The following is a 21,618-nucleotide window of genomic DNA, read 5'->3' as shown; positions in this document are numbered from 1 at the left end:
ATTCTGTTATTTCAGGTTTCCAGCATCTACTGTGTTCCATGTCCCTTCTCCTCTCCGCCCTCATTCATCTCCCTCTGCTTACACCTCCATCGGACAGATAAGCTGTAATTAACAAGCCTTCACCCAGCCCCTCTCAAACTGCACCAATAACATCTGTGTCAATATATTCTCTTTATCTCCACATATCATCTACATTCCTGTTGTTCTCTCTTCTCTATCCCTTAACTTCAGCAAATAATATATTTGTTTTCTCATTTTTATGGTCCAGATCAAAAGTCATCAACAGGAAATGTCAACTCGATTTCTCGTTCCACAGTTGGTGCCTGACCTGCTGGGTATTTTCACCATTTTACATTTTTATTTCAGATTTCCTGCATCTAGAGATTTGTTTCTGGAACTCTAATATGGCAGAACTTGATTTCCATTTCATAAAATTAAGTGACTATACTCAAATGTATTATGATTTTCTAAATGTCCAATTTTTACTTTCTTAATAAGGGGTTCCAGAATTTCCCAAGTGAATGGTGTTAGGCTAAGTGGTCTACAGTTTCCTGATTTTACTTTCCTCCTTTCTTAACTGGAGGCATTACTTTTCCAATCCACTAGAACCTTTCCATAATCCAAGGGACATTATAATTACAACCAGTGCATCCATTATCTATGTAGCCACTTCTGGAATGCACTGCCTGAGAAGATGGTGAGGTCAAGTACTCCCAGAACATTTAAGAAGCATCTGGGTGAACATTTGAATCACCAAGGCATGGCAGACCAAGGACCAAATGGTGCTGGTAAGTGGATTATTATAGATAGGCACTTGATGGTCAGAATGAATTTGGTGGGCCAAAGGGCATAGTTCTGTGCTGAATGACCCCATGACTCCATATATAATTATTATGAATTGTTTGGGTGAGAATCATCACTTAGCATCCTATCATGTTGTTTTCAAGGCTCAGGAAACTAAAGCCAATTTTTTTTTATGGTTTTAGAACTAAACAACTGGCAAAGTTTCATGATGACTCAGACCCATATTTGTAAAGATGACATTTGCAGGCAAAGGTGTGTTGTTTTTCAATTCCTTGAAATTGCACAATCAGATAATCATGTCAAGAACTGCAGTGAAGGGGCAAAAAATCTGCAGAGGTTCAAGAGAGCAGGGTGTGCCACCAGCTCAAGGCAATTCATCATGAGCACCAATTGCAATTCTGCTGATGACATCTTCATCGTCTGAATGAATATAAAAAGGCACTCAGTTTTTGTTCAGACTGACACAGCACAGGGTAACAGAAGGGAGTGAAGGATTTGGCAAGGAATGGCAGGAGAGCTACTTTAACAGACAGTTGCAAGGATAAGACAATCACATAAGGATTAATATCCTAAAGTAAAAATTAATTTGTAACTGGAAGTTAAGATAAGGTAAGGTAAGTGTACCAGTTCTCACTTGCTACAAGACCGGTTTCTGATAGTTTAATGAAATAGAAATTCTGCAGTGCAGATCTCTGTAGTTTGAAAATATCTTATTCATCTCACTTTTTTATTTCTTCTAATAATGTATTAATACCTGAACCCCAAAAGCCAAATAATGTTGTACCTCCTCCACCTTAACCACCCCTCAAGGATATTGAGATTAGCTCTGTTTAGGTGCAATCCATCTTTCTTGAGCATGTTGTCCTGCCCTGGAATGTCCCAGTGCTTGAGGAGCATAAGTTCCATCCTCCTGCATCACTTCCACTTTTTTTTATCCTACTCTTCCTATGCCTATTAGTCTACAGCACAGGGCGCAATCCCAAAAGCTCTTCTCCTGAATTTCCTCCTTTCACTGCAGGACTGCAACCCCTTTTTCATGTATCTGTCTGTGATATCCGGCTATTTCCTTTTGCCCCTCAATTTACCTACTCTGGTATCTAGATTTATTATTGTCGCATGTACGAGATACAGTGAAAAGCTTTTGTCTGTATGCCATCTAGTCCAATCACGCCATACATAATTGCTATTGGTTCATTATTGGTTTATTATTGTCACTTGTACTGAGGTACAGTGAAAAGCTCGTTTTGCATACCGATCGTACAGGTTAATTCATTACACAGTGCAGTTACATTGAGTTAGTACCAAGTGCATTGAGGTAGTATAGGTAAAAACAACAGTACAGAGTAAATTGTCACAGCTACAGAGAAAGTGCAGTGCAATAAGGTGCAAGGTCACAACAAGGTAGATTGTGAGGTCAGAGTCCATCTCATCGTGTAAGGGTTCGATAGTCTTATCACAGTGGGGGAGAAGCTGTCCTTAAGTCTGGTGGTACGTGCCCTCAGGTTCCTGTATCTTCTACCTGATGGAAGAGGAGAGAAGAGAGAATGACCCAGGTAGGTGGGGTCTTTGATAATGCTGGTTGCTTCGCCAAGGCAGCGAGAGGTAAAGAGTCAAGGAGTCCAAGGAGGGGAGGCTGGTGTCCGTAACGCGCTGGGCTGTGTTGTTGCAACCACTGTTGTGAGTACCAGTCTACGTTCTATGTTCTATATCAGAGGTAGATAAAACTAGGGGACATAGGTTTAGGGTAAGGGGGAAGAGATTTAGAAGAGGATATGAGGGGGACACTCTTCACCCAGAGAATGGTAAGTACCTGTAATGCACTGTCTGAGAGAGTGGTTGAAGCTGGGTCACTGACAGCATTTAAGAAGTGCAAAATAAGATAAGATATCTTTATTAGTCACATGTACATCAAAACATTGAAACACACAATGAAATACATCTTTTTGCGTAGAGCGTCCTGGGGGCAGCCCACAAGTGTCGCCACGCTTCTGGCGCCAACATAGAATGCCCACAACTTCCTAACCCGTACATCTTTGGAATGTGGGAGGAAACCGGAGTACCCGGAGGAAACCCACACAGTCACGGGAAGAATGTACAAACTCCTCACAGACAGTGGACGGAATCGAACCTGGGTCTCTGGTGCTGTAAAAGCATTATGCTAACCGCTACACTACTGTGCCTGGATGAACACTTGGATGGCTTAGGTATAAAGGGCTATCGACGATGGGGTTAATATGGAAGGGTGCTCACTTGTCGGCATGGATGAGGTGGACCACGAGGCTTGTTTACATGCTGTACAATTCTATGATCCCATAAGAAAGAATGACTGGGGTGAGAAGGGTCCTTGATTATGTTAGCTGCTTTCCCGAGGCAGCAAGAACTGTAGACAGAGCCAGTGGAGGGGAGACTGGTTTGCATGATGTACTGGTCTGCGGTTTTGGGCAGAACAGTTGCCAACTCAAGCTGTGTTGCATCCGGATCGTTAATGCAGTACAATTGTGGGTTAGTGAATCAGACAGGAGTTATGCTAAACAAAGACTTTTGGAGGAAAAAAAATGAGGAAGAGGGTTAATGCACAACCACGGGTTCAACGTAACCTTAGGTAGCTGAGCATCAAAAAGAGAACTACATAACAGTGATTTGATTGATGGAACTTTGACTTATCCTGCCCAATAGCCCATCCCAATCAACCAGCACAGTATAAATGAAATACATCAAGTAAGCTCCGGCACTGCAGTGGAAGGAACCTGAAGAATCTTGTCCATAGGAAGGACACCACAAAGACAAACCACAAGTTGTTACTTCTGAGCCTCAGGAGTCTCAGCAGCCTCAGCAGCAGGGGGGAGGATTCAGCACCGCTTAGAAGTTGTTTTGCAGGTAAATTTGTCTTTGAGTCCCAGCAGCTTTAGCAGCAGAATGGAGAAGACAGCACCATTTAAAAATTGATATGCAAAAGACTGCAGTTGCTGGAATCTGGAACAACATACAAAGTGCTGGCAGAACTCAGTAGGTCAGGCAGCATCTGTGGAGGTAAAAGGACAGTCAGCGTTTCGGATTGAGATGCCTCATCTGGACTGAAAGGTATGGGGGAAGATAGCCAGAATAAAAAGGTGAGAGGGAAGGGGTGGAGGCAATGGGTAGAACCAGGTGAGGAGGGGTGAAGGGTAGATGGGGGAATGGGGAGTGGGAATAATGTCAGAAGCTGGGAGCTGACAAAGGGCTGAGGATGATGGAATCTGACAGGAGAGGAAGGTGGAGCACGGAATAAAGGGAGAAAAGTGGGGGGGGGGAGTAGTGGGGGAGGGGGACCAGTGGGAGGGGCGTGTGGTTGATGGGCAGATGGAGAGGGTGGGGGAGGGAAAGGAGACCCAGTGATGGGGAGCAGGTGGATCAGGAGGAGGGAGAAAAGAGAAAAGCGACAGAGGGGGAACAGTGGAGAATTCAATGTTTGTGCCACCAGGATGGAGGCTACTCAGGCGGAATATGAGATGCTGTTCCTATAGTTTGCACTTAGCCTCAACTTGGCAGTGGAGGAGGCTGAGGACAGACATGCTGGTGTGCAAATGGGGAGGAGGATTACAATGGCTGGCAACCGGGAGACCAGACAGACATGAGGTGAAAGTGTTTAGCAGAGAGGTCGCCCAGTCTGTATCCGGTGTCATCGATGTAGAGGGGGTCACAGCGGGAGCATCAGACACAAAAAATAACACCGGGGGATATGAATGTGAAAGACTGCCTCATCTGGAAGGGCTGTTTAAAGCCCTGGAACATGATGAGGGAGGAAGTATAGGGGCAGGTGTTACACCTCTTAAGGTTACAGGGGAGGTTGCCCGGGGAGGAATGAGTAGATCAGGGAGTCACGGAGAGAGTGATCCCTGAGGAAAGCAGAGAGGGGAGGGGAAGATGTGGTTGGTGGTGGGATCCTGTCGTAGCTGGTGGAAGTTGCGAAGAATGATATGCTGGATGCATAGACTGGTGGTGTGGTAGGTGAGGACCAGGGAACTCTATCCCTGTTCTGTCTGGGGGAGAGGGAAGAATGGGATAAGGGCAAAACTGTGAGAAATAGAGGAGATGCAAGTGAGGGCTCCATCAGTAAGAGTGGAGGAGGAAGTAAGCCCCGCTTAAAAGTTGTTTTGTAAGTCAGGACTTGTTGTTTTTGAATCTCAGCAGATTTAGCAGCAGAGCAGATGAGTCAGCACTGTTGAAAAGTTGTTTTCCAGTCATAAAAAGGGGGCAGGCTCCAACAGAGCAGTCAGTTTGAGAGTGGCTCTGTTTGAGTTATAAGTGCTGTACTTGAGGTCAAAGTTCCGAGGCTTTGGATTGAGAGGCTTTGGTAAGGAGGCTGAGCAGAAGAACAGGTTCTTCTTAAGGACAGGTGAGGTTCTTCTTAAAATTACCCTTTGATCAGTGTAGCTGGGATGACAGTGGAGTGCTCCTCCTGCACGAAGTAGGCGATCAGGGAAACTTCCAGAGTTCCTGATGATTTCTCCTGTGAGAAGTGCACCCAGCTGCAGCTCTTGACTAGTCACGTTAAGGGATGAGATTGCTGGGGCCTTGATCAAGATCTTCGTGTCCTCTCTAGCCACAGGTGAGGTCCCAGAGGACTGAATAGTGTTGTCCCTTTGTTCAAGAAGGGAAATCGGGATAATCCTGGAAATTATAGACTAGTGAATTTCATGTCAGTGGTAGGAAAGCTACTGGAGAATATTCTTAAGGATAGGATTTATGAGCATTTAGAAAAGCATGGCCTAATTAGGGACAGTCAACATGGCTTTGGTGGGGCAAGTCACTTAATTGAGTTTTTCAAGGAGGTGACAAAGGTGATCAATGGAGGTAGAGCTGTGGATGTTTTCTACATGGATTTTAGCAAGGCACTCAACAAGGTCCCTCATGGTAGGTTCATCCAGAAGATTAAGATGCATGGGATCCATGGTGACTTGGCCACTTGGATCCAGAACTGGCTCACCCATAGAAGACAGAGAGTAGAGGTTCATGGGCATTATCCTTGCTGGAGGTCGATGACTAGTGGTGTTCTGCAAGGATCCATACTGGGACTTCTGGTGTTTGTGATTCATATGAATGACCTGGATGAAAATATGGATGGGTGGATTAGTAAATTTGCAGGTGACACAAAGATTAGTGGTGTTGTGGATAGTGCAGAAGATTACTGAAGGATGTGGCAGAATATAGATCTTTGCAGAAATGGCTGGAGAAATGGCAGATGGAGTTTAATCCGGGCATATGTAAGGTTTTGTACTTTGGGAGGTCAAATACAAAGGGAAAGTACACCCTTAATGGCAGGTCCCTTAACAGCATTGCTATACAGAGGGATTTTGGGGTCCAAGTCCATAGTTCCCTGCAAGTGGCTACACAAGTTGATAGGGTGGTAGAGAAGGTGTTTGGCATGCTTGCCTTTATTAGTCAAAGCATTGAGTTCAAGAGTTGGGAAGTTATGTTGCAACTTTATAAAACTCTGGTTAGGCTGCATCTGGAGTATTGCATTCAATTCTGGTTGCCCCATTATAGGAAGGATGTGGAGGCTTTGGAGAGGTTTATCAGGATGCTAAAACTTCCATGATCCAGACAGGTACCTAGGATTTCTGTTGTGAAACTTTCCCACTTGCACCATGACACTGGCATATTGTCAGAATGCTGAATGAATGAGGTTAGAACTAAGATAAGCTAAATGGCACAGAAAGCAAAAGTTTCAAACCTACAGTGCTCCAGTCAAGAAGAGACTCTCCACATGGAAAAGTGTCAAAAGATCCACATACTTAAAGAAAAGAAAACATTGCAAACATCTCAGACAATAGAAGTGTTAGCATCATACAGGATGCTATAAGATTATACTCAGATAATAGAATTGTGCATATTCCTGAACATACAGACTGTTCACAAGCGAGATAAAGGTGAAGTGGTCACAGAGTATGATGCCTACAAAGTAAGGGATGACAGAATCAACATGGGATATGGATAATAAGGCTAGGGATCCATGAATATAGCTCCCAGGAAAATGAGTGAAGATAAACCATTCTTTCCAATAATTACAACTCCCAGGATAGAACAACTGATTAGTGTGAAACCCACAAGAACCAAGTTTTATTAATGGTGTCTCATTGAAAACCATTTGGGCCAGTATCACACAGAGGGCTTCATTGCATGTACTGACGGTCCTTTAATTAAAAGGTAACTATGGGAAGAAACCTTCTTTCGGGTGGCCACCCACTGACCTCACCTACAACAATAGCGTCAGTGCTGGAGGGTTACCATTTGGTTTAACTTGAAACTTCCGACCTGACATTTCTCAAGCAATTGCTTTTGCATGTGAACACCATATGTCCATCAGCAATGTGGTTGGAAACCAGGCTCGGGGTAAAGCTCTGCTGGAAATGCTCTCTGAGATGAGCTTCCTAAAACTTTTCTCTCTGTCTATTCCATCCACCAAGGTGGAAACTAGTGAAGTATGGAGCTGAAAAAAGTTTTTATTGTCAACAATAGTGTTTGGAGAGAGACCTGAGATGACCTCTCAGTCAAACAACAAAGTTTACATTCATTGAGGAGTATCTGCATTGTGAAGACAGTGTGGGTTTCTAAACTCACTGACAAGTCCTGTACACATTTCTCTTAGAGGCTGTATATTTAGCATTGGAGACACTAAGTGAAACAATCTGCTTTCTTTACAGAATATTTCCTCTTTACAAAATGGCTGCCTTCCATTCCCTGTATGAGGAGAAAGTTCGTATTTTTATTGACATCATTGACGAAATGAGATCCATGGGTGTAGATAAGGAAGTTTCACTACCTACCATCGTTGTGGTTGGAGACCAAAGTTCAGGGAAAAGTTCTGTGCTGGAGATGCTCTCTGAGATAAGCCTTCCCAGGGGCAATGGTAAGAACAAAAACATTCTCTCTCTCTCTCTCTCTCTCTCTCTCTCTCTCTCTCTCTCTCTCTCTCTCTCTCACACACACACACACACACACACACACACACACACACACACACACACACACACACACACACACACCATATATCGGGAAACGGATCGCCTCACACAAAATGATCATCACAGAGAGGTGGAGCCCTTTCCATTCTTTTTGTTCATAATGTTGGCTTTGATCCTGCCGAGGCCAGGTTCAGTGTGATTTGAATGCCAAGAGCCCTCCATACTCTCCAACATATCTTAAGCCCAGCCTTAATGTAATTCTTGTACTCAGCCTCTGTTAAAATGCTGTCCAATAATTCGTATGCATTGCAAGGAGTTTTCCTGACATTTTGCAACTTGATAGTCAACCAAGCAATAGGATACAATTATCTCATTCTGTACCAAAGCAGGGCTCATATTCTCCCGGGAAACTTATGTCCCATGAGAAACTCATGTCACCTTGTGCCAATAGCAGAGTTTGTTGATTCCAGGGCAGCTAATCAGGTGTACTTCATTATAATTGTTCCATGAGGGGGAGTGATGGCAATTTCTGCCCAACACATGAACACCAGACTCTTGCACATGCATCCATCATTGCAGAAGTGAAAGTTAGATCATAACTAGCATCTTTCCCCATGTTGTTTGTATCCACTGATAGGTGGCCACCAGAATGACCCTCTCCCCCAACAGATATTGAGCTGTTACACTTCGCAAAATTGGACCAAACAAAAATACTTCTCTATTATATTTGACATGCAGTTTCTATTGTCTCCCACATAACTCATTGCAAAATGTTTTATTATCTTTTTGTTTCCTTTCTCAAGATTGATGTACTTCAGGTAACTCAGTCAGTATCCAACACCATTCATATAGCCTGCCATGCTCATTTCTTAATGTCATGTAACTCAATATTCTGTTCTTATTTCAAGCCATGCAGTTATGAACTATATCAGTTTCATATGAAAATCTAGATGTGATAATCTGAATTTAAAAGGAAATTCTTTTGCTTTCTATCTAAAAGGAATTATTTCAAATTTATTTGAATTAAATGAAGAAGAAAAAAAGTGCATAAATACTTTGCTTGAATAAATGACTGCCAGGGGAACCCCTATTCCACATGATGGCCATGTTAATTGTACCAAGAATTTCCCTTAACTAGGAAATATTGGAAGCTTTCTGTGACATATTGCTCTGATTCACAGAGCATAATAACACACAGATTTGTGGGTCTGTCCATGGACCTTCCTGTTTCTCTATGATCCTGAATAAGATCATAGACAGAGTGGACAGCCAGCATCTTTTCCCCAGGGCAGTAATGGCCAATACAAGAGGACATCAGATTAAGATCAAAGTAGGAAAGTTTAGGGAAAATGTCAGAGGTAGATTTTTTACACAGAGAGAGGTGGGTGCCTAGAACACACTGCCGGGGGTGGTAGTAGAGGCTGATTCAATAGGAAATTTTAAAAGACTCTTAGATGGGCACATGGATGTAAGAAAAATGGAGAGTTATGGGCTGTGTAGGAGGGAAGGGTTAGATTGATCATGGAGTAGGCATTTAGATAAGTCGGCACAACATCGTGGGCTGAAAGGCCCATACTGAGCCGTACTGTTCTATGTTCTAAGATGAATCACTAAGTGAGAGAGAGAGAGGTATTTTCTGATCTACCCTTTGAAATAGTTTATTATTTATTGTAGCTTGAGTGCAACCTTTCTAAATGGGACTGCTGTTATTATTCTGCAGAGACCACTGCTTCTGGTGTTAATGTTGTCAAATTGTGTGTTGTGCAGGACAGCTTAGGATATAGACAATAGTCAGTTGAGTAAAGGCCCAGTGGCTTCATGAGAAAGTAGCATCTACCAAATTCCCCTCTCAAACTATTTGATGAAGAGGAACCCAGTGCTGATGAGGCTATTGAACAGACAGGGGATAAAAATGGCCAAGGTGATTATTATTTGTCGTCCATGTGGTGCAAACGTTGCCTACAACTTGCCATCCTAAACTTAAATCCTTCTGTGGGGTGACACTGGCTGCTTTGTAATCAGGTGAATTGTAAATGCAGAAGAAAACCGTTGCATTGCCAGGGAGCTACCTTATTCCAGGCTTTATGTCAGATGGAGGACCACTAATGACACAGACAAACATGGTTATGTCAGGCAAAGTTCACAGACGAACCTTTGCATTGATGCTCTAGGATTGTAAAGATAACCACAGCCAAACTGTCCTGTCAAGACTCTATCCAGCCACTGGAATATTTTCATTTTCTTCGCCAGTGACTAGGATTATCCTACACGAACCTCCAGAGACCTATTATTTGAAACATAATTCAATGCCAAACATCTAGTATCCTTTATTCCTCATCCCATATTAACCACAATCAGCAAACTAATGTCAAGTATCTTCTGGATCACTTTAGCACACTCTTCCTTACTGCATCGAATTACTATTTTCTAAGGCTAGATCCACAATGTGAACCTTGGACATGCATGTGTATGATAATGCACCTGATACACATCTGATGGCAAACAAGTGAATATTAATATTAATTGATTTAATAGCCAATGCATTTTTGTTACAGGTATTGCAACAAGATGTCCTCTGGAGTTGAAGCTAAAAAAAGTTGAAGGACGTAAACCTTGGAAGGGACAAATAAGTTACAAGCAGTTTGTCAAAACATTGGATGATCCAACTCAGCTGGAAGCTGAGATTTTAAAAGGTACAAGAACCATTGCAATAAATTACGCTTTAATGCATTTTGGGTCTATTTTTGGACAGATAGGCTAAGCTGAGCTTTTTTATCTGTAGCTATTGTGTAATCAGGAGTAGACATTGAAAACGAGGATGCAATCACATTCTATCAGCAGTCCCCACCTTCGTAATGTTCTCAGCTGTGACTCAGTAACAGAATTCTGGCTTCTCGGTCACAAGACCAGAGTCAATGCTGAGCCAAAAAATGAAGCACAAAAAGTAGACCAATCTTCCATCTTTCAGACTAAATGATAAATTGAGGCCCTGTTCTCAGATGGATGTAAAGGTCCCACAACACTGCTTTGAAGAAGAGCAAGGGAGCTATCCTTGGTGTCCTGAGTAATGATTATCCCTCAATAAAATGATTACCTGTTCATCATCTCACTGGTCTTTGAAGGAACTTGTGTGTAAATTCCATACTGTGCTCCTTCCATTACAACAACAGTATCACTGCAAAAACATTGTATTGATCCTAAATTACTTTGGGGCAACTCCTGAGGTCATGAAAAACATTTTATAAAATCATCTTTCTTTTAACCTGTTAAAGGACACAGAAGAACACTGGTTTTCAAAAGAAAGAAGGACTCAAGTTTCACATCCTTTCAGGCTTCTGACAAAAGTGAGGTAGTGTTGTAGAAAAACACACCAGCCATTTTGCACACAACAGGCTCCCACTAGCTGCAATATGATGACCAGATAATCTTTTTTACCAAATGATGTTGCATGAGAGATGGCCTATACATCAAGCTTAATTTCTCGTTCTCTTCGAAATAGTGCTGTGGGATCTTTTATGTCCACCTGGGAGACCCTTCTGAGAGAGAGCACCTACAGTGGTGCAGCAATCCCTCAGTACTGCACTGGAATGGCAGCATGGCTCATCTTTAAAGAGTGGAACTTGAACCCAGGACAGACCCAGGGTCTCAACCTGAAACATCAACTTTCACCTTTTGTCTCCACAGATAGAGATATAGAGTAATACAGGCCCTTTGGCTCAACTCGTCTATGCTGACCAAGATGCCCATCTAAACTAGTTCCATTTGATTGATATGGCCTATAAGCCTCCAAAGCTTTCTTATCTATGTACATCTCCAAATGTCTTTTAAATGCTGTTACTGTACCTGCCTCAATCACTTCCCCTGACAGCTCATTCCATATACGCACCACCCTCTGCATGAAGAAGTTGCCCCTCAGGTCCTTTTTAAATCTTTCCTCTCTCAACTTAAACCTGTGCCCTCTAGTTTTTGATTTATTTTTCGCTAGGGAAAAAAACTGTGCATTTTCCCTGTCTATGCCCCTCATGGTTTTATACACCTTTATAAGGTCATCCCCCAGTCACCTGCGCTCCAAGGAATAAAATCCTAGCCTGCCCAACCTCTCCCTATAACTCAGGTCCTCAAGTCCTGACAACATTCTTGTAATGACGTCTTTCCTATAATGGGGAGCCAAAACGGTACACAATACTCCAGGTCCGGCCTCACCACCGTTATGGTACAACTGCAACATAACGTCCCAACTCCTATACTCAATGTCCTGAATGATGGTGGACAGTGTGCTGCTTGACCCAGTGAGTTCTTCCAGAATTCTGTTTCTTGTTCCAGGTTCCAGCATCTGTAGTGTCTTTTGTTTTCTTGAACCCAGAACTTCCTGCTTCAGAAGGAAATGTGTTAACTTCTGAGAATAAAGAACTGACAGTTATCAGATGTGATATTATTTGGTCACTCCAATAAAATGAAGGACCAAACCTAGGAAATAGATACAAACATCTTCTATTCTCTCCAGCCCAGGATGTACTTGCTGAAAACAAAAGTATTAGTTCAGAACTCATCAGCGTGCTGGTTGAATCAACCGTTGCTCCTGATCTGACATTGATTGACTTGCCCGGAATTGTGAGAGTTGCAGTTGGAAATCAGCCCCAAGACATTGGAGAAAAGGTAAGTCAGATGTTCTGATGATGGCAATCCGTGCTGGATTTTTTACGGTGATTAATTGTCAGGATGAGGACATGGCTAACAGGGGCTGGCACTTGACGGTTATCCAAGTTGATCTCAAGTCAAAGTCAATGTTGAGTTCATTGTCATATCCACAAGTACATGTATCCACAGGTACAATGAAAAACTTACTTGCAGCAGCATCATAGGCACGACTTTACACAATTTACAGAATATTCACAAGAAAAACATAAACTGTACAAAATTATACAAGAACAAACACAATTAGACAAAAAAAAATTGTGGTGAGTTTTCTGTTGGAAATTCCAGTCTACATTCAGTTCCATGGAGAGACTGGACAAGCTGGAGATGCATTCCTTAGAGTAGGGAAATTTAAGGGGAAATTTGACAGAAATGTTCAAAATCATAAAGATATTTTCAAGGAGGGAATTGCTTCCAGGAGCAAAATGGCAAGTAAGCAGAAGGAAGAGAAAAACAAGTTTAGACAAATTGACAAAGGAAACTGAGCAATTGAGGTTTTCTTTCACATGGCCAGTTGTCATAGTTCAGGCTAAAGCAGATTTAATCAAATGAGAACTGAATAAGCACTTGAAATAAATAAAAGTATAAGGCAATGGATTAAGAACAGGGTAATTGGATTAATGAGACGGCTCAAAGAGCTAATGCAAACTCAATGTGCTGAGTAGCTCCCTCTGTCTGTATCATGCCATAACTGCATGTGATGAAGCTGTGCCTACAATGTGGCAGTATGGTGCAACTAACTGGCTTACCAGGGCAGTTCAGAGGCCAGTCAAGAGTTAAATGCTTTGGTGTGAGACTGGAGTCACATATAGATTTAAGCTGGAGGTAGATAACTTATTGAAAGATTGAGGAATTCAGGGTTACAGAGAACTGACAGAAGCTGTCCTTAAGTCTGTTGGTACGTGCCCTCAGGCTCCTGTATCTTCTACCTGGGGTGCCATTTATAAAAACTGGTAAGAGAGGTACTCCTTACTTTGTATAACCCAGGATTCTTATGAATCTGGATCCACCCAGCCTATGGCAGGGAGTTGTCAGAATCCGTAAATTTCCCCAACAAAAGATGCATGCGTACTGTAATATTATTTAGGCACTTCACAGGCCTGCCCAACTGGATTTGCCTATGTGCAGTAAACAGTAGTATCTGGTAAATGGCTACAAAATTCCTTTCAGTGCATTTGTGGTAACCTTTTGGCTAATTTATTGAAATAGTATTCAGAAGTCTAGACACACGAACAAGTCCCTGCGTGCAAATGACATCCTAATTTGTAAAGGAAGGATCAGCTTTATGTGGCAGCTCAAGTTTCATTTCCAGTGAAATGTTAAACTAGAACAGAACCAGAGGTGACCTGAGTTCTGCACAGGCAGAGTAGACTTTCTTTTATTACAATGGTTGCATCAACTACTGGAAATGAAACTGAAACTGTCAGCCTTGGCTGTGGTTCCGCACCCTGTGAATAAAAGAAATTAACCCTTTTAAATGCTGAGATCATAGATTCTTTAGATAAGTGTAAGAAAGAATCAGGAGCCAAGGTAGATGGACAGAAAAAAGATACATCTCAGCTATCATCTAATTGGATACGTAACAGGCTTGATGAGCTTCCCCTGGTTTCTATGTTCTCACTTTTGATGAGGCCTGGCCAGCCTTAAGTACTCAAGTAATTTGATGGTTTAAGAATTCATTAATGTAAATGTATTCTAAGTACATCATTATTATTAGTAATAGTTATCATTGTGGACTCAATTCCACTGAAAGCCGACAAATGCCTTGAGTGTTACTTTACATTTAAATGTACATAGGAACATGTTCCTATTAGTAAACACTTGCAAGCAGCCATGGTTCCTTTGATAAAGCATTCCATTTCCCTGTAGAATAGATGTTCATTAGATGACTCTGGCTAAGCATCATAACTGTGTTTGTGAATGAACATATAAATCATGTATTAAGGTAGAACCACACTGCAGCGTTAACCAGGCACGAATCTGGTGTTGACACTGGGCCACTGTTGGGCCAAGCAACTTCACCAGCTTTGTGGATTAGCTGCCTGACCTGCTGGGTGTTCCAAACATTTTCTGTTTTTAGAGTCAAAGAACTGCACAGCAAGGAAAATAGGCCCTTTGGCCCAACTCATCCATGCCGACCAAGTTGCCAAACTGAGGTAGTCCCATTTGCCTGCATTTGGCCCATTTCCCTCTAAACCTTTCCTATCTGTGTACCTGCCCAAATGTCTTTTAAACATTGTAATTGTACCCGCCTCTACCACCTCCTATGGCAACTTGTTCCATATACCCACCACCCTCAGTGTGAAAAAGTTACCACTCAGGTCCCTTTTAAATCTTTCCCCTCTCACTTTAAACCAACCCCCTCTAGTTATGGAATCCCCTGACCTGGGGAAAAGGCTGTGGCTATTCACTTTATCTATGCCCCTCATGATTTTATAAACCCCTGTAACAAAAGTATTAGCTCGGAATTCATCAGTTTGCACATTGTTTCAGATGTCCAGCATCAGGAATTCTTTGTTAATTTTGATTTATTGCCCCAGTTTGGGCCTAAAGAAGGTAACGATCCTTCTCCATAGCAGCAGGGGTCGTGATTGGAATTAGCAGAATGTTCTCCACTATTCAAGATCTGTATCAGACCTTCAGATCTTTGTGCAAGTCCTTCAGGGTTCTTTGTTTCTTGATCAGGAGCAGATAAGGGCAATATCATTTTATTGTATATTCAAATTCTCTTCAGTATTAAGTTTGTGTAAATGGGACAGCAGAGGTGGGAAGGGTGTTTGGGTAGAAGGTACAGTCCCATAATTGGGCCTTCAGTATTTCAGTCTTACTTCTGGCCATCTTAAGAGGTGCCCCAACTTGGAACATAATCCTCCCAAAAAAGCCAGTAAATAATATTTATATTCCAGACCAGGAAACTCATCAAAAACTACATTGAAAAAAAGGAAACGATCATTCTGGTTGTCATCCCATGCACCGTGGACATTGCAACCACTGAGGCACTGAAGCTCGCGCAAGAGGTTGACCCTGATGGACAAAGAACACTGGGTAAATTACTAACATTGGTGCGGTGTACAATGTATTAGACATTTCTTCAGCATAAGTACATCAACAAAGGTCAAGAATGGGGGAAAAAAAACACTATGCTAATTAACTTTGTTCCTCTGACTCACTCAGCCCAGCTTTTTTTGTTTCTTTGAGCTTCTCCAGAGCATCACTTTACAATGAATCTTGTGTGGGTTCCTCAAGGGAAGAGTGACACAACATGTTAGAATTCATTAAGATGGAAAGGGAAGAAGTTCAATCTAAAATCAGAATTCCAAATCTAAGTAAAAGAAACTACAAAGGTTTGAGGAATAAGTTGGGGAACCTGCCAACAGTAGTCTGCCAATGGCTAATATTTAAGGATCAAATGCAGTATACATTCCTTGCTGGTATGGAAACACATAAAGAGAAGTGAACCAACCTTGGCTCACTGAAGATATTAAGTATTGTGTTAGATCCAAAGAGGAGTCAAATAAAGTTGCCAGAAAAAGTAGCAGGCCTGAGGATTATTCAACTGTTCAGACCAGTATGAGAAAGAATTCTCCTCACCTCCTTCCGATTATTTGCCAAGTACCTAATACCTGTGTCCTTTGATTCCCAAACCTCTTGCTACTGGAATTAATTTCACCTTATTCAGTCTACCAAAGCATTTGACAAATAACCCGTTAACCTTCTTAGCACAATCCCATTTTCTCCACCCTTGTCACATAATTTGGAACTGATATTTCGACTGAGGTAAAGACAGTCATTGCAAATGGGATTGTCAGCAGGTAATGTGATTTAGCAGAGGATCCTTACAGTGAGAAGGGATGGGATGGGAAGTTAATCAGATTTCAAATCTTCATGCATTCTTTGAGTTGCTAAATTCTGGAATTTCATTTTGCAGGTGTTTTAACAAAACCAGATTTGATTGATGAAGGCACAGAAAAAGAAATTATCAAAATCATTGAAAATAATGTCATTCCTCTCAAGAAGGGTTACATCCTTGTCAAGTGTCGTGGTCAAAAGAAGCTCAATATCACAGCATCTGCTGCAATGGAAGAAGAGAAAGCATTTTTACAGAACAATGAGTTTTTCCGGTATTAATCTCCTTCACAAGCCAATAGTAATACAATAGATTTTGTTTTCTCTATTTTTCTTACTCTGAGAGGTGCTGATTTTTGCTGAGAAATAGCTGCGCTGCTGCCCTCTTAGACCCAGTGATTACTGCACATGGACTAAGCCCAGATAGTCAGGGTAGACTTTCATCTCTACTGCTTGGTGATTTGGAACTGCTCAGGCTGAAAAGAAGACCTGGTGGGAAGATCTCACTAGCTCTTTCAAATCCCATTGGATTTCTATTCATTTCAGTGGAAGGGCAAATGGAGGGCTTATGGTGGGTGATCCTCCATACAACATTTTCCTTTCTGTGACTTGCTAGGCACCCAGGTTCAATCCTGACCTCTGGTGCTGCCTGTGTGGAGTTTGAACATTCTCTCCGTGACTGCGTGGGTTTCCTCCAGTTGCTCCGGTTTCCTCCCACATCCCAAAGATGTGTGGATTGGTAGATTAATTGGTCCCAGTGTGTAGGTGAGTGGCAGAATCTCTGCATGGTTGAGGAGAATCTGTTCCCTCAAATTGATTGGAGAATAGGAATGCACAGAGAGCTGAAATAGACCTGAAGGGCCAAATGGCCTCTTTCTATGTTGTAAGGAAGTATGATAAGATAAGATATCAGGGCGGCACTGTAGCATAGTGGTTAGCGTAATGCTATTGCAGCGCCAGCGACCTGGGTTCAATTCCCACTGCTGCCTGTAAGGAGTGTGTATATTCTCCCTGTGTCTGTGTGGGTTTCCTCCTCTTAATACACCATCCTGATCTGGACCTGTCCACAAGAAGCAGGACAAATCTAATCAGGTTCATCACAGATAAGATAAGATATCTTTATTAGTCCTTTATTAATTTTTTTATATATACTGTATCTTTATTAGCCCCCCTATATTACAGCAGTTCAGGCAATGGAAATTCCCCCTACCAAAATTCACAATTCACTACCAAAAAATCTGGGATATGGAATAAATATTACAAAATTTATATGAAAGAATATAAATAAATAAACACAACATTTATTTTTATTCAAATCTCATTTCATGATGCATGCACAGTTTCACATTACGGAAAACTGTGATATCAACTGTTTTCTAGGAGCGCAACCCCCTATGCCCCCCATGATATGGAGGTTGCCTGTATATTCATAGCACAATAAATTGTTTTATATACAGTGCTATTTACAGTGGTAAAGGGGACCATCGAGCAAATTTGATGGGAGGCTTAATGAATTAAAGATTGTGGGTGTAATTAACTGAAGCCAATGTTCAAATGTTACTAATTCAGTGCTTCTCCTGTTCCACAGGCCACTGCTGGAGAAGGGTTTTGCATCATTTAAACATCTGTCAGACAAACTCACCTCTGAGCTTATCCAACAGATCATGGTTAGTCACAAGATTTCCTTTTCATGGCCCAGAACTTTAATTCCGATCTCATTTTCATTGGGTAAAATATTACAGGAGGAGAAGTGATTTGAGTGCTGAGGGACATGGATCAAGTAACAGCATTTGCTATTAGGTCCCTGTTTAGATGATAAAGGAAGGCATTGAAACAACAATTCTGGGAACACCCAGCGGGTCTTTGGAGAGAGAAACAGCATTGACGCCTAACATTGAAAAACTAAAACATGTGTTCTTTCTGCAATTGAGATCAATGAACAGTGTGAGCTACTCTCACTGGAATACATCTTAACTGGAAGGCTGAGGACAAATTCAGCATTAATTAAAAGACACTAACAGGGGCTGTTCAATTGCAGAAAGAGCACAAGTTTTAGCTCTGTTGAAGGGTGTTCAACCTGAAATATTAACTCTGTTTCTCTTTCCATATGCTGACTGACCTGTTGAGTGTTTTCAGCATTTTCTGCTTTTCTTTCAGATTTCCAGCATCAACAGTTTTTGTTCTGATGTTCCTGAAGGAATGCAGTTGAGTCAACACAGAGAACTGATTTCCACTCAGAGTCCAGAAAGAAGGAAAGGCAGATTTGCAACAATGCAGAGTCTGTCCCCTCAAATTATGATATTGTATGCAGTTCTGGTTTCCCAGCCATATTGTATGTAGTTCTGGTCACCCATCTATAGGAAGGATGTCATTAAGCTGGAAAGGGTGCAGAAAAGGTTCACCAGGATCTTACTGGAACTGGAGGGCTTGAGTTATAAGATGAGGTTGGATAGGCTGAGAATTTTTTCCCTGGAGTGTCAGAAGTTGAGGGGTGATCATATAGAGGTATATAGAAACATGAGGGGCACAGTCTTTGTTCCAGGGTAGGGGAGGCAAACCCTTAAGGTGAAAGGGGAAAGATTTAAAAGGGACCTCTGGGGCAACTTTTTCCATATAGAAGGTGGTTGGTATATGGAACGAGCTGCCAGAGGGAGTTGTAGAGGTGGGTACAATGTTTCAAAGACATTTGGACAGGTACATGGATAGAAAAGGCTAAAGGGACATGGGCCAAACTCAGGCAAATGGGACTAGCTCAGGTAGACATCTTGGTTGGCATGGATGAGTTAGGCAGAAGAGCCTGTTTCTGTGCTGTATGAGACCTATTTTCATTCCTTTCACTTATAACTGCTCTTCTTCAAAATATTGTCAAGCTATCTCTTACACTCACCCTGGTGGACAAACCAGGTCTTTGGTTTAACAAATAGGAACAGAAAAAGATAGACATACTCAGCAGGTCACGTTGCATCTGTAGGAAGGAAAACAGAGCTCATGCTTCAGGAAGAATAAGGACCTTCAGGCACACAGGAGAACAAGAAATGGAGTCCGCTTTGAGCTTCTCAATGGATTATTGTGAATTCTGTTGATGTAGGTTCTCTTTGTAATGGTTACATTAGATTTATTTCCTTGTACATTGTTTCTAAAATGCTTTTGGTTTTTGAAGACCCAGCTCCCAGTCATTGAGAATGAAATCCGGGAGAAAATCATAGAAGTCAAAATTCAGCAGGAGAAACTGGGCACCATTACTCCAGAAGAAGATGAGGCCAAGTCGGTCATCCTGAACTATGTAAGTTGAAGCAAGCATGCTTTGAATGATCTCCCATGCACAGAGGGCCCTATTTTAATTCCTCAGTGCTTGGCAGAAAGTGGCCGAAGTTTGCAGGACCGGGGAGAGGGTGGACTATGAAACTGAGGACAATTACAGGCATTCCCTCCCCTACCCCACCACTAATTGCACTGCATCCTGTTGTGGCCTGATAGTAACTTTCTCCAGTGAGCAAGCAAGTTAGACAGCTATGCCCAAGCTGACAGGGTCTTGTAAAATGTAGCTCAATATCAAACAACTACACAGCGACCCAATATAGCCTGAGCTTTGAAAGAAAGGGTGGGAGAGCAGAGAGGTCTTCCACAACTCTCGTATTGTTGGGAGGGAGACAAAGCCTCAGACAGGTAGGCTGTTTTAAATTCTGTTCTGAGCTACCCTTGTGATCTGGGGAATAAGATAGTTCCTCCTGGGATATAAGATGAAGTTTAAGAGGTTTATAAAATTATGTGAGGCATATATAGGATAAGTAGCCAGAATGTTTTTCCTAGGGCAGGGGAATACACATTGCAGTTGTAGAAGTCATTGGTGAGGCCACACTTGGAGTACGGTGTATAGTTTTGGTCACCCTGTTATAGGAAAGGAGTGGTTAAACTGGAGAGAGTGCAGAAAAGATTTACGAGGATGTTGCCAGGACTAGAGGGCCTGAGTTATAGGGAGAGGTTGGCCAGGCTAGGCCTTTATTCCTTGGAATGTAGGAGAATGAGGGGCGACCTTATAGAATTGTTTAAAATTATGAGAGGCATAGATAAGGTGGATGGTAACAGTCTTTTCCCCAGGGTAGGGGAGTCCAAAACTAGGGAGCATAGGGTGAGAGGAGAAAGACTTAAAAGGGATCTGAGGGGAATTTTCTTCATGCAGAGCGTGGTTGGGCTGAAGGGCCTGTATTCATGCTGTATTGCTTTAAGAGTCTAATCTAGAACTAGAGGGCACAGGTGAAAGATGAGAGGGGGAACATTTAATGGAGATCTAAGAGATAAGATTTTCACACAGAGTGTGGTGAATCTTTGGAACGAGCTGCCAGAAGAAGTGGTAGAGGCAGATACAATTACAACATTTAAAAGACATTTGGGCAGTTGCTTGGATAGGAAAGGCATAGAGGGATATGGGCCTAATGCAGGCAAGTGGGATCAGCATAGACAGGCATCACGTCCAGCACGGACAAGGTGGGCCGAAAAGATCTATTTCTGGGCTGTTTGATTCTATGATCCTTTGGATCTCCCTCTGCCTCAGATTTCCTCCAATCATCCTCAACATGTACCCATCCCACAGGATGCCAGCTACATTCTCTCATCTTCCTGAATTCTCACTGAAGTGGTCAGATACAGGGACATAGCCTGAAGGATAACTTGTACATCATATTGTAAGATAATAACGCAAGACTGAAGTGTAATTCTACTCCACCAAATAAGTCAAACCAGGTCTGTGGTACAAGATAAAAGATACCAGAAGGCCCCCATAAGGAATGGGGTGATTGGAGATACCTGAGGAGGTCAGGTATCTCTGGAGGTCAGGCCTTATCCGAACAATGGGATACCTTAGGCTTGAGACCACCAGGTCAAGGGATTGTAAGCACGAGGTGATCATACAGGGACAGTGATGTCAGAAGTGTCTGATTACGCATGTCTCTGTCTTTGATTGGTCAAGAAGTAATTGCTGAAAGCCTGTGGAGTAGTAGAGAACCTTGACATCTCTAAATGTGTATAAAGATGCCACGCTTTGCAGAATCAGAGAATGTGTGGACCGCTCTGGTAAGGTAAAGAGGTGCTCTCTCTCTCCCTCATCTGGATGAAAGATTGATGGAATTATTTGAACTGAGGACACATGGTGTGGATAATTTTCTCGCTTCATTATAACTCTCTGCTTCTGAAATTTAAATAGAGAAGTGGTTATTCATAAATTATTTATTGTCAGAATTTGTTGACATATGGTAAATCTGATAGCAACTTTTGGAGTACACAAAGTGCGGTGCTGGTCCTCCAGAGCCTGCTGGTAGTCATTTCCTAGGCC

General features: G+C 42.2%; 1 protein-coding gene across 4 annotated transcripts in view; it reads left to right on the top strand.

Annotated features, from left to right (window-relative positions):
* The first annotated feature begins 1,288 nt into the window (after positions 1–1,288).
* Positions 1,289–21,618, top strand: part of LOC127569057 (interferon-induced GTP-binding protein Mx3-like) — a 42,549-nt gene continuing 22,219 nt past the window's right edge. Inside the window, exons 1-8 of one of the 4 annotated variants that reach the window (XM_052013342.1) lie at positions 1,289–1,418; positions 7,488–7,693; positions 10,304–10,441; positions 12,253–12,404; positions 15,350–15,488; positions 16,372–16,564; positions 17,878–17,956; positions 19,450–19,572. In XM_052013342.1, coding sequence (XP_051869302.1) covers positions 7,507–7,693; positions 10,304–10,441; positions 12,253–12,404; positions 15,350–15,488; positions 16,372–16,564; positions 17,878–17,956; positions 19,450–19,572 — 1,011 coding nt within the window. In that variant the 5' untranslated portion in view covers positions 1,289–1,418; positions 7,488–7,506. Of the gene's footprint in view, positions 1,419–3,539; positions 3,682–5,071; positions 5,180–7,487; positions 7,694–10,303; positions 10,442–12,252; positions 12,405–15,349; positions 15,489–16,371; positions 16,565–17,877; positions 17,957–19,449; positions 19,573–21,618 lie in introns of those variants that run through there. The other 3 variants (XM_052013343.1, XM_052013344.1, XM_052013341.1) reach the window with 3 other exon arrangements.

The sequence above is a fragment of the Pristis pectinata genome, chromosome 4 (assembly GCF_009764475.1).
Source record: "Pristis pectinata isolate sPriPec2 chromosome 4, sPriPec2.1.pri, whole genome shotgun sequence".
Taxonomy (NCBI): Eukaryota; Metazoa; Chordata; class Chondrichthyes; order Rhinopristiformes; family Pristidae; genus Pristis; species Pristis pectinata.
Note: the sequence above shows the minus strand (reverse complement) of the source record. Positions and strands in the feature narration are given on the sequence as shown.